The sequence below is a fragment of the Lepidochelys kempii genome, chromosome 3, assembly GCF_965140285.1.
Source record: "Lepidochelys kempii isolate rLepKem1 chromosome 3, rLepKem1.hap1, whole genome shotgun sequence".
NCBI lineage: Eukaryota > Metazoa > Chordata > Testudines > Cheloniidae > Lepidochelys > Lepidochelys kempii.
In genome coordinates this window covers 186,246,543-186,259,244 of record NC_136382.1, presented here as the reverse complement: position 1 = coordinate 186,259,244, position 12,702 = coordinate 186,246,543, and the positions used below count along the sequence as shown (strand labels likewise).

Here is a 12,702-nt window from a genome sequence, read left to right as displayed (position 1 = left end):
TTCACAAAAAAACAGTGGCACCCTATTACATTCATACTACAGTACAGTAACCAACAACTATAGACTAATTTACATGAATTCCCTACCAGGATACAAAAAGAAAAAAGACATGTAAGAAAGTGACAAAATTATGATTGTTGAATGAAAAGGTTGTCTTGGCCATAGATTTTTTGTGTTTTTTGTTTTTTGGGGTTTGTTTTTGTTTTTTTAATTTCACAGTACTGTTTCATTGTGAATTACCTGTGGAAAGATTTTGAACTATGCCTGCTGCAGCTGTGTGAAAAATAATATCAGCACCATCATTGAGGTAATGAAGGTTGTTGCGACAATCAAATCCTCTGTATCCAAAAACATGGTCTAAAGCCAGCTCCTAGTTAAGTAAAGAAAAAAGATTAGATAGTGGAATAAAAACAAACAAGGGAGTTACCAACCATGTTTGGATCAGATAAAGCAGGGTGCTAAACCAATTAGACAAGCAAATATTTCGGGAGGCAAAGAAATAATTAAACAATAATTAGTAAAATTTCCCTACTCTACTATTTTAAGGATGACATTTTCATTGACTATCTACAATACTACTGGTTGACTAGACCACTGAATTCATATTCTGATTCTTAAATAAATCAGGTTTCAGAGTAGCAGCCGTGTTAGGCTGTATCCGCAAAAAGAAAAGGAGTATTTGTGGCACCTTAGAGACTAACAAATTTGTTTGAGCATAAGCTTTCGTGAGCTACAGCTCACTTCATCGGATGCATGCAGTGGAAAATACAGGGGGGAGTGTGTGTGGTAACACCCATTGTTTCATATTCTCTGTGTATACAAAATCTCCCCCCTGTATTTTCCACTGCATGCATCCGATGAAGTGAGCTGTAGCTCACAAAAGCTTACGCTCAAATAAATTTGTTAGTCTCTAAGGTGCTAAAAGTACTCCCTTTCTTTTTAAATAAATCAGTCAGCTATAAACTGGTTGTTTCTTTAAGGGCTATTTAAGGTAAATTTAAGGTCAACAAACATATATTCTATAATTCTATGATATACATTTATTATTTTTTTCACCCAAATCAATTTAAAGAAATTGCAGTGCAAAAGTTATGTGTAAAAAAAAGTTACCTACCTTTTGTAACTGTTATTCTTCAAGATGCGTTGCTCATGTCCATTCCATGTTAGGTGTGTGTGTGCCCACGTGCAGGGTTGTCGGAAATTTTTCCCCTACTGGTATCCATAGGGCCGGCTCTTGCCATCAAATCTGACAGAGGTGACAGATGATGGGTCATGGAATGGACATCAGTAACACATATCGAAGAACAACATTTATGAAAGGTAGGTGACTGTTTTTTCTACTTTGAGTGCTTGTTCATGTTGATTCCATGTTAGGTGACTCACAAGCAGTATCCCTGGAGGTGGGCTCAGAGTTCACGGACATGCAGCCTGCAACAGTGCTCTGCTGAAACTGGCATTGTCCCGGGCCTGCTGGATGATGGCGTAATTGGACACAAAGGTATGGACAGCCAACAAGGTAGCGACTCTACAGATGTCTTGAACCAGCACCTGGGCCAGGAAGGCTGCTGATGAGGCCTGGGCTCTTGTGGAATGGGTGGTTACAATTGCCAGCGGTGGGTACTTTTACCTGTTCATAACAAAACTTGATGCAGGCTGTTATCCATGAAGAGATTCTCTGCAAAGAGATGGGCAGATCTTCCATCCTATGCGCCACTGCGACAAAGAGCTGAGTCGATTTTCGGAAAGGTCAGAGCCTCTCCATGTAAAAGGATAAGACCCGCCTAACATCCAGGGTGTGTAATCTTCACTGGATTTGTGAGGTTTTGGAAAGAACTCTGGGAGGAAAATGTTCTGATAATTGCGAAATTGCGACACCACCTTCGGTAAGAAGGCTGGGTGTGGTCGCAGCTGGATCTTATCCTTGTAGAACTCAGTATAGGGTGGTTCCCATGTGAGCACTCTAATTTTGGAGACTCTTCGGGCCAAAGTGATTGTAATATGGAAGGAGACCTTCTATGAGAGGAGCAGCAATGAGCACGAGGCTAATGGCTCTAAGGAGGGCCCTGTGAGCCTTGACAGTACCAGGTTCAGGTCCCAAGCTGGGATAGAATCATAGAATCATAGAATCTCAGATTTGGAAGGGATCTCAGGAGGTCATCTAGTCCAACCCCCTGCTCAAAGCAGGACCAATCCCCAACTAAATCACAATAGGGTTGCGAACTTGAGGATAAAGTCACTCCAAGCGACTTGGTCAGGAGACAGATTCTGGTCCAAGGCCCAACATGAAAAGTGTTTCCATTTGGCCAGGTAGGCTGCCCTTGTGGAGGGCTTTCTGCTACCCATCAGGACTTGCTGGACTTGAGTTGAGAATGCTTGTTCCTCCTCATTCAGCCATGCAGCAGCCACTTCATCAGATGCAGGGATGCTAGGTTCGGGTGCAGCTTATGACCATGATTCTGGTACAATAAGTCCGGCCAGAGCGGGAACTCTCACGGCACTGCTGTTGAGAGCTGCAACAGCATGCCAAGCCAATGTTGGTGTGGCCACGCCGGAGCTATCAGGATAACCCTTGCTCTGTCCCGCTTGATCTTTAAGAAGTTCCGGTGCACCAGTGGAATCAGGAGGAAGGCGTATATCAGTGCCCCCGACCATGGGAACAAAAAGGCATCAGACAGGGAGCCACTGTTGAGCTTGCAGATCAAACAGAATCAATAGCATTTTCTGTTCTTCCTGGAGGCGAACAGGTCAACCTGGGGAGTCCCCCACCTGTAGAAGCTCACATTGACCACCTTTCAGTGGAGTGAGACAAGAAGGACCTGCTGAGATCTGCTGGTGCATTCCTGGCCCCTGGGAGGTGCAATGCTACGAGGTGAATGGTATGTTGGATGGAGAAGTCCCATAGCCTGAGCGCCTCCTGACACAGGGCTGAGGAGTGGGCTCCACCCTGCTTGTTGATATAAGAACTTGGACTACCATTAGAACTTGGACTACCCCACCTCTCAGGTAGGGAAGGAACGCCTGGTAAGCCAGGCATATCACCCTGAGTTCCCTGATATTTATGTGTAGGGAGCGTTCCTCCCACAATCAGAGACCTTGAGTGCTGAAGTTGGCTCCCCACCCTAAGTCTGAAGCATCAGAAACCAGTGTCACTGATGGGGAGGGGTTATGAAGGGGACCCCCTCCAATATCACATGCAGGTCTGTCCACCACACCAGGGATAACAGAATGTGTGGCAGAACCATGACTAGATGTGGATAAATCTGTATGCCTCTCCACCTCTACTGCCACTATCGCCATACATTTCATGAAGACCCTTGGAGGGGAGGGGAGACTGAAGAGCAGCGCCGTACACTGGTAATGACTCTGGCCCACCACAAAACAGAGGAATCTCCTGTGCCCATGGAAAATAGAAATGTGGAAATATGCATCCTTCAAATCGAGGGTGGCGAACCAGTCTCCTGGATCCAGGGAGGGGATGATGGAGGCCAGAGAGACCATGCAAAATGTCAACTTTTTGAGATATTTGTTGAGGCAGTGCAGGTCTAGAATGGGTGTGAGGCCCCCTTTAGTCTTTGGGATTAGGAAATACTGTGAATAGAAACCCTTTCCTCTCATGTTCTGAGGGACTTCCTCCATGGCCCCTATGCAAGAGGGTCTCCACCTCCTGGGCGAGGAGCTGCTTGTGAGAAGTGTCCCTGAAGAGGAACAGGGAAGGGGGGTGGGAGGGAGGGATGGAGGAGAACTGCAGGATGTAACCAGATGTTATGGTGTTGAGCACCCAATGGTCTGAGGTGATTCTGGACCAAGCAGTAAGGAATGGGAAAAGCTGGTTCAGGAATAGAGAAGGGGCTGGATCCAGGTGCAAGTATGGTGCGTCACCCTAAGCTGGGCGCACCTTCAAAATGACTGCCTCAAACCACCTTGGTAATGGGCAGGGCCCAGTTAGGAGGCCGAGGAAGATGGGGCCAATTGACACAGCTTATAACCTTTGTCCCTCTTTCTATAGGAGGGCTGGTGAAGTGGACCTGGGTATCTGGGTGGCAGTGGGGGTGGCTGTTGGCCCTAAGGTGTATACAATAGGAGGGAATGGAGGCTGACCCTTGAGTTCTTTAGCCTCTGCAGCTTTGTGTCCATTTGCTGCGAAAAGAGAACTGGTCCTCGTTTGACAGCCCAGAAGACTTCAGCCATGAACTATGCCTCAGGGTCATAGCTGAGGACATAGATTGTGAGGCACAGACAGCTGCATCCAGCACCACTTGAAGAGAGGCCCTGGCCACCGCCTTAACCTCCTCCAAGATGGCCGAGAAATCCTGTCTTGCCTCCTGAGGCAGGGAGTCTGTGAAAACTTGGCCATCTAGTCCCAAGTGTTGTTACTGTATCGCCCAAGTAGAGCTTGCTGGTTGGCAATACATAAGGCTACAATTATGTCATGGAGGTAGGGTGACCAGATGTCCCAATTTTAGAGGGACAGTCCCAATATTTGGGGCTTTTGCTTATATAGGTGCCTATTACTCCCCACCCCCGTCCTGATTTTTCGCACTTGCTACCTGGTCAGCCTACATGGAGGTCACGGAAGTCACGGAATCCATGACTTCCAGAGACCTCCATGACATTTTCTGCCTTGGGGCTGGAGCTCCCAGCCGGCCTCCCGCAGCTCCCAGCCCCTCACCCTGATGGGGGGACCCTGCAGCTCTCAGCTATGATGGGTGGCAGGGGAACCCCACACAGCTGCCCAGCCATGGCGGGTGGCGGGAGGACCCTGCAGCTACCCAGCTGCAGTGGGTGGCAGAGGGATCCCACCCAGCTGCCTACCTGTGGCAGGCAGTGGGGGGACCCCCTACAGCTGCCCAGTCACGGCAGGCAGTGGGTGGACCCTGAAGCTGTCCAGCTGTGGCAGGGGAACCCCCCAGAGGTCCCAGCCACCATGGGGGGTGAGGAGACCCTGCAGCAGGCCAGCCCCCAAAGGCAGTGGGAGATCCCGGAGCTCCCTGTTGCCATGGGTGGTGGACCCCACCCTGAGCTGCTCAGAAACCACATGTGGGGGACCCCAGAGCTCCCACTCATTGAGGCAGCACAGTGGGTGCTCCCAGCAGCAGTGGGTGCTGAACCCCTCTCCCCATTTTGTCAGGAATATATTTAGTGAAAGTCAGAGTCAGGTCACAGGCTTCCATGAATTTTTGTTTATTGCCCATGACCGATCCATGACTTTTACTAAATATATCCATGACAAAATCTTAGCCTTTCCAATACATAACTGGAAACTGGCTGCTGAATAAACTTTTCTTCTGAAAAGGTCCAGTTTGTTAGCATCCTTGTTTTCAGGGGTTACACTAAACTGCCCCGTCTATCTCTTTCATTGGCTGTCGAGACCACCAGCGACCCAGGGGGAGGGTGAGAATACATGTACTCAAACCCCTGAGTCAGGACATAGTACTTTTTCTCTGCCCTCTTTGAAGTTGGGGGCAGAGAAGATGGCGTTGGCCACAATGCTTTTACCGGTTTTAGCACCCCTGTCGTGCACTGGTAAGGCCACCTTAGAAGGAGCTGCTGCAGCAAAGATGTCGAATAGGCTCTCAGCCAGTTCTTTGAGAACCTTGATTTGCAGTCCCAAGTTGGAGGCCACTCTTTTGAGCAGCTGTTGATGGGCACGCAAGTTGTCAGGTGGCAAAGGACTGGCAGGCCCGGTCACTGCCTCCTCCGGGGAAGAGGAGGAGGAGACAGCTATAGGCGGTGTGGCTGGTTCCTCCTCGGCCACAGGTGCCAATTGTGCAGGGGTCTTCGTGCCGAGGTCCGGCTCAGAATCTGATGCCTGTACATCGCCTGGTGCCTATAGTGCCAAAGCTAAGGTCTGGCCCTCAGAAACCACAGAGGGGTTTGAATATGAGCGGAAACCCCCAGAAGGTTCAATACTGCCATTGGGGTGGCTATTGGGTGGACAGCCAGGGGCTCAACAGTGGGCCTGTCGCCAGTTCTGGCCCATGCGATCAGAGCTGATGATGCCTTGGGGGTCGGGAGGGCTCACACTCACATCCCGAGGAAGACTCCTCCCTGGGAGACCAGGGTGGGGCTGAAGCTGTCACATGCTATCTGGTACCTGGCTGATTGGGGACAGACGTCATGACAGGGAGCGATGCCTCGGAGACAACGACTGGTGTCTTGGCACCAGAGATGCACTTTGTGGTGCCGGGGATTGGAGTCAGGCAGGCGGAGACTGGCCGGCTGGAGAGTGACTATGTAGTGATGGGGAGCAATGGACCAGGGATCAGTGCTGTGAAGGAGATCGGTGCTGTGTTGGAGGCCCAGATGGGGGGGTCTCATCGCAGGCTTCCCTTTAGAGGGAACCGCCTTCGAGGGGTAGATGAGGCGTATGTGGCACTGGGAGAGACATCAATCTCCTGCCACTTGGAACGCCTCCGGCGTTGAAGGCACCAAGAAATGTTGCAGGCCCTGACCAATCCTGGTAGTCGGTGGTGGATCCTGATTTGGGCTCAGTGCACTGGGTGGAGTAGCCACTGCCCAAAGTGGCTTCAGGGAAAATGAGTAGCCCTGCAGGGGTCTCGACTCATGTGGAGATTCCAATTTCCCGGGTAGTTGTGCGTGGTGCTAGGGAACAACTTCGGTTCAACTGCAACTTCTTATGCTTCTTCTTAGACATGGAAAAGGGGGAGCGGTGCCAGAAAGATGCCAGTGCTGGGGGAGCACTCCACACCAATGCCGAGGTGCTCAGTGCTGAGTCGGAGCGGCATGGTTACAACGTGGGGCACAGGGCAGCCTCCATTAATAGGGCTTTTAATCTGATGTCCCTGTCTTTGAGAGTGGGAGGTCTGAAGTTTTTGAAGATCCTGCACTTCTCTTTAATATGTGCCTTCCCGAGGCAATGAAGGCACCTCGTGTGCAGGTCACTGATGGGCATAGTACAGATTATTTTAAAAACCTATGTGATATTGACAGGCCAAGTAATTGCTGCAGATAGTATCCATAGACAGCTATAGTATTTGGCTTGCTCAGTGCATTTAGTGAACATATATTTTTAAAATTAGGGACTACGTTTTCAGAAAAATGTGCACTCCCAAATACACAAAAAACAGCATAATTTGGGGCACCATTTTTATTTCGTATGCAGTCATGATAACTGCATGTGCAAATGACCAATGTGTAGCTAGTTATTAACATGTTTAATATAGCAAATGTCTGTGTAAATTAGGGATGTACAGAGAGTCACAACCAGGCACATATGTGACTTTAGTCTGCATTCGAAGTATGGGTGAAATTCACCCAATAAACATTAATCCTAAAAAAAAAGAAGAAAAAAAAGTGCTAAGCCTGACCTCAACCAGTTTCTTTTTTTTGTTGATATCATTCTTTTGTAGTTTCTCAGGCTGAGGAGCAGCTCTGCTAACTGGTGGCCTGAAACAAGCACAGAGAAAACAAAGGAGAAGATAATTAATAAGTCTGAAATGCCTGCTGTACTTGCATTGTAATTCTTGTATAATTAATCCTTACTTGGCAAAAAAATCACTTCAGATGCAAACAGTAAATGATAACTTATTCCTTTTTATTTAATCTGAGCTGCTTTTTCTTTGGTGATCTAATCTTTGGGGTATTTTAAGGGCAACATTTCACAAAGCATAGAGCTAGTGTATTTATTGCAACATTACGTAGCACAGAAAGTTGGACTCAAAAAGAGCAAAACAAAATCAAAAGTAAACAAATTAAAAGTAAACAAACAAAACCCCCACAACTCAACCAGGAAAATAAAAGCTCAAAATATACATGAACAAAATATATCAGCAGGTGATCTTGTGACAATAAAAGAGGAAAGAGTTACCTTGATCCCCTTGTAAGCAGCAAATAAAACCAAGTAAGAAACTTAGTACGGTTTGTACAAATATTTTGGCCATTTTAATCATGCACAAGCATTTTCAGAGTTGATCAGTCATTCCTGGGTGGCACAAACCATGCTATTCAAGCATGCCAGCAAGAACTAAAACAGAAATTAAAGAGTGCACCAGTCTACAAATTCAGAAAGGTCATACCCTGGCATCACCGGGCAAACTCCTACAGGACAGGGAGAAAAAAAGGAAGCTTTATTAATGCTTCCCACACACTTTATACTGAACTGAGAATACTTTTGTGTATTTTAGCTTTTTCGGAGTGCCTTATAGAAACTGTAACTCTTGGAAACATAACAACAGTCTCATGAGTGCTGCTGAGAGTTTCACACAATGGACGTTTATTTGTATTTTAGTTCAGCTCATAATTTAGCCTACTTCCTGTTGTTTCTTGGTAGGCCAACTTGTGTACTGAGACAGTTTCTATTTTTTTGTTCTCAGGGAAACCAGGTTCCTTTATTTTCTCTGAAATTGTTCAATCGAAACACATTATGTAATCATCAGTGATAACTGGACCAAACCGTGGTATAATCACCACCAGAGACTAGATGAGAAGTAAACGGTCATAAAATTTCATTCCATATAAAACATTAAGCTAAGCTAGAACATTTTGCAAAGGCCAATTTGAACCCAGAACTAGTATGAGGCCTTTAAATGAACAATTCAGAAAAGCATCAATTGTTTTCTTGCATGTTTCCTGCTCTTTTTTCTGTTTTAGTATAATTTTAAAATGAATTGATTTTACGTTTCTTCCCCTAAGAATGTCTGTTAAAGTTTATGACAAAAGCAAGCCAGGATTAAGTAGCCAACACACAATTTATTTTGAAAATATAAACACACTCACATATATATATACACACACACAGTACATACACACACAAATATTGTATGTATTTATATATACATATATATATATACACATATGCATTCAGTGCTTTATTTTCATATTGTGGTTCATAAAAGAAATGTAAAAGAAAAGCAGCATTAAGTTCATTTTCACTTTTAAAAAGTCTATGGTCATCGTTAATTTGGTTGAAACTTAAGATGGCAGTGTTGAGGGTGAGAAATTTGCATTGTAATAAATTAAATATATTTACCCTTTGTGACCAGTTCTGCACATTTATAGAAACCTGTATTTTTCCTGTGTGTTAATACTTACTTGACAATTCCCTGCCTCCAAAGGAAAGCAAGTTAAAACATAATACAAGTATTAACCATTTCTTTCCAGTAATTTAAAGAAAATGTGTGCACAGTAAGAGATAGGAGGAATGAATTCTAGAAAAATTTAGACACACTCAAATGTTATGGGCTTTAATTTTTGCAGGCACTCTGAATCACTACAGACTTTGTTTCTTTTAGTAATAATGGGCCTTAGTCTGTTCTTACACCCGTTTTACACAGATGTAACTCATATTCAATGGACTTAATCCAGATTTATACCTGTGTGAGTCAGAACAGAATTAGCTCTGCTGTTTCTATGGATGGTTAGGTGGGAGTGGAAAAAGATGTGAGTGACAGTTCTCTTCCTCCCTTCAGCTAACCAATAAGTCTGTAGTGAAATATTTAGTTGTAGCAGCAGAAAGAGGAGGATAAAACATGGGTGAGCAGAGGTGGCAGTATTGGGAGGGCAAACAAATTAAGTGGCAAGGTGAAACATTGGGAGTGGGAGATTTGAAAGAGAGAGGGAGAAAAGGGGAGATGTCTTAGAGGAAATGGAGTCAGGGCTGAGAGAAAAGGGTACAAGTTGCTGAAGGAAGAGAAAAAGAGGCCTGACTGCAGAAAGAAAAAGAGACAGAGCTACTTAGGAAGGAGAGTAAAGGAGTAGAAACAGCAGGTCAGAAAGAATTAGGATAAGTTCTCCGGGGCAGGGATTGTCTCTTGGTCTGTGCGTGTACAGCACATAGTACAATTTGACTGATCAGTGCAAGTGTAATAAAAATGATAACAATAATGAGAAACCTGTTCCTAGTGAAGTTATTGGAAACAGGATTGGGCCGTCAGAGAGGACCTTACATGAAAGAGACAAATAAAGCCGCTGTCACCTGAGAGAGGCAGAGGAAAAAGTCCTGGCAACTGAGATTGAGGGTGAGCCAGTGATGAGCTGCCAAAATCTTAACAACTGGTTCCCTCCTCACTCCATGAGGGGGTCGTTGCCCACCCCCGCTCCCTGGGACTCCTGTCCCATCCAACCCCCTGCATTCCTTGACTTGCCCTCCCCCAGAACCCCTGCCCCATCCACCCCTGTCCCCTGACTGCCCCCAGAACTGGGCAGGAGGGTCTCGTGGGCCACCGTAGTGGGTGCCACCCCACCCCTAAGAGCCAGAGGGACCTGCCGGGGGGTGAGGTGGGGAGTCCTGGTGGTGCTTATCTGGGGCAGCTCCCAGGAAGCATCTGGCAGGTCCCTCTGGCTCCTAGGGGTGGGGGAGCATAGCTGGGGGGGAGCAGGGGGAGCGGCCACTCCCCCCACTGATCACATCAAAAGTGGCACGATAGGTGCAGACTCCCTGGGTGCTCTGGGGCTAGAGCACCCATGGGGAAAATTTGGTGGGTGCAGAGCACCCACCAGTAGCTCCCCACTCTGCGCCCGGCCCCAGATCATCTCCGCTCTGCCTCCTCCCCTGAAGGCACCGCCCCGCTCTGCTTCTCCGCCCCCTCCCCGGGCTTCCCGTGAATCAGCTGTTTGGTGGGAAGCCTGGAAGGGCTGAGAAGCAGGCAGCAGCGGCTTCACACTCAGGCCAAGGGTGGCGGAGGCGACCTGGGGTGGGGAGCGGTTCCCCTGCACCCCACCCCAGGGTTACCTGCTGCGGCGTGGGCGGCCCTCCTCGCACACCCCGCCCCAGCTCACCTCCGACTCCCTGGGTCTGAGTCCGAAGCCGCCACCTGCTTCTCAGCCCGCCCCGGCTTCCCGCGCGAACAGCTGATTCGCGGGAAGCCTGTGGGGGGGCGGAGAAGCAGGGTGGGGTGGTGCATTCAGGGGAGGAGGCGGAGCGGAGGTGAGGTGAGCTGGGGCCGGGGGTGGGGTGGGACGGGGAGCTGCCGGTGGGTGCTCTGCACCCACCAAATTTTCCCCATGGGTGCTCTAGCCCCGGAGCACCCATGGAGTCAGCGCCTAAGGCACCACTTTTGGCCAGTTAAATTTAGAAGCCCTTTTAGAACCGGTTGGTCTTCGCAGAACAACCGATTCTAAAAGGGCTTCTAAATTTAACAACCGGTTCTAGCAAACCAGTGGGAACTGGCTCCAGCTTACCACTGGGGTGAGCCCAAAAGCAAAGAGATGGGCAGAGAGGAAGACCTGGGTGCCAAGTGGGACACAAAGGTGGGCAAGCACTTAGAGGAGAGGAAAGTGATCAGGAACAGTCAGCATGGATTCACCAAGGGCAAGTCATGCCTGACTAATCTAATTGCCTTCTATGATGAGATAACTGGCTCTGTGGATGAGAGGAAAGAAGTGGACGTGTTGTTCCTTGACTTTAGCAAAGCTTTTGACATGGTCTCCCACAGTATTCTTGCCAGTAAGTTAAAGAAGTATGGGCTGGATGAATGGACTATAAGGTGGATAGAAAGCTGGCTAGATTGTCGGGCTCAACGGGTAGTGATCAATGGCTCCATGTCTAGTTGGCAGCCGGTATCAAGTGGAGTGCGGTCCTCGGGCTGGTTTTGTTCAATATCTTCATTAATGATCTGGAGGATGGTGTGGATTGCACCCTCAGCAAGTTTGCAGATGACACTAAACTGGGAGGAGAGGTAGATATGCTGGAGGGTAGGGATAGGATACAGAGGGTCCTAGACAAATTAGAGGATTGGGCCAAAAGAAATCTGATGAGGTTCAACAAGGACAAGTGCAGAGTCCTGCACTTAGGACGGAAGAATCCCATGCACCGCTACAGACTAGGGACCGAATGGCTAGACAGCAGATCTGCAGAAAAGGACCTAGAGGTTACAGTGGTTGAGAAGCTGGGTATGAGTCAACAGTGTGCCCTTGATGCCAAGAAGGCCAATGGCATTTTGGGCTGTATAAGTAGGGGCATTGCCAGCAGATTGAGGGATGTGATCGTTCCCCTCTATTCGACATTGGTGAGGCCTCATCTGGACTACGGTGTCCAGTTTTTTCCAGAAGGACGTGGAAAAATAGGAAAACGTCCAGCACAGGGCAACAAAAATGATTAGGGGACTGGAACACATGACTTATGAGGAGAGGCTGAGGGAACTGGGATTGTTTAGTCTGCGGAAGAGAAGAATGAGGGGGGATTTGATAGCTGCTTTCAACTACCTAAGAGGGGGTTCCCAAGAAGATGGATCTAGACTGTTCTCAGTGGTAGCAGATGACAGAACAAGGAGTAATGGTCTCAAGTTGCAGTGTGGGAGGTTTAGGTTGGATATTAGGAAAATCTTTTTCACTAGGAGGGTGGTGAAACACTGGAATGCGTTACCTAGGGAGGTGATGGAATCTCCTTCCTTAGAAGTTTTTAAGGTCAGGCTTGACAAAGCCCTGGCTGGGATGATTTACCTGGGGATTGATCCTCCTTTGAGCAGGGGGTTGGACAAGATGACCTCCTGACGTCCCTTCCAACCCTGATATTCTATGATTCTATGATTCTAAGGTGGCTAGCTGGAGAGCGCATGCTCTGATAACAGAAAAAGAAAACAAACAAGCCTGAGAGAAAGCATATTCCCAAGAAGAGAAAGGCATGGTCAGAGAGAGAATAAGGGGATCCAAACCTGGAAAATCTGTTTGGGCAACAAAGTTATACTCTGAGATTTAATAAAAAGTTGTTCATATCATAAAAGATGTAAGTGAGACCTTAAAAGT

The 12,702-nt window shown here is 47.5% G+C and overlaps 1 protein-coding gene across 1 annotated transcript in view; it reads right to left on the bottom strand.

Annotated features, from left to right (window-relative positions):
* The window catches only part of EML6 (EMAP like 6), a 317,359-nt gene that overhangs the window by 43,810 nt on the left and 260,847 nt on the right, over positions 1 to 12,702 (bottom strand). The window contains exons 29-32 of the mRNA XM_078852321.1: positions 9,052 to 9,066; positions 7,829 to 7,837; positions 7,329 to 7,407; positions 241 to 370 (exon numbers count right to left, since the gene is read on the bottom strand). Coding sequence (XP_078708447.1) covers positions 241 to 370; positions 7,329 to 7,407; positions 7,829 to 7,837; positions 9,052 to 9,066 — 233 coding nt within the window. The remainder of the gene's footprint in view (positions 1 to 240; positions 371 to 7,328; positions 7,408 to 7,828; positions 7,838 to 9,051; positions 9,067 to 12,702) is intronic.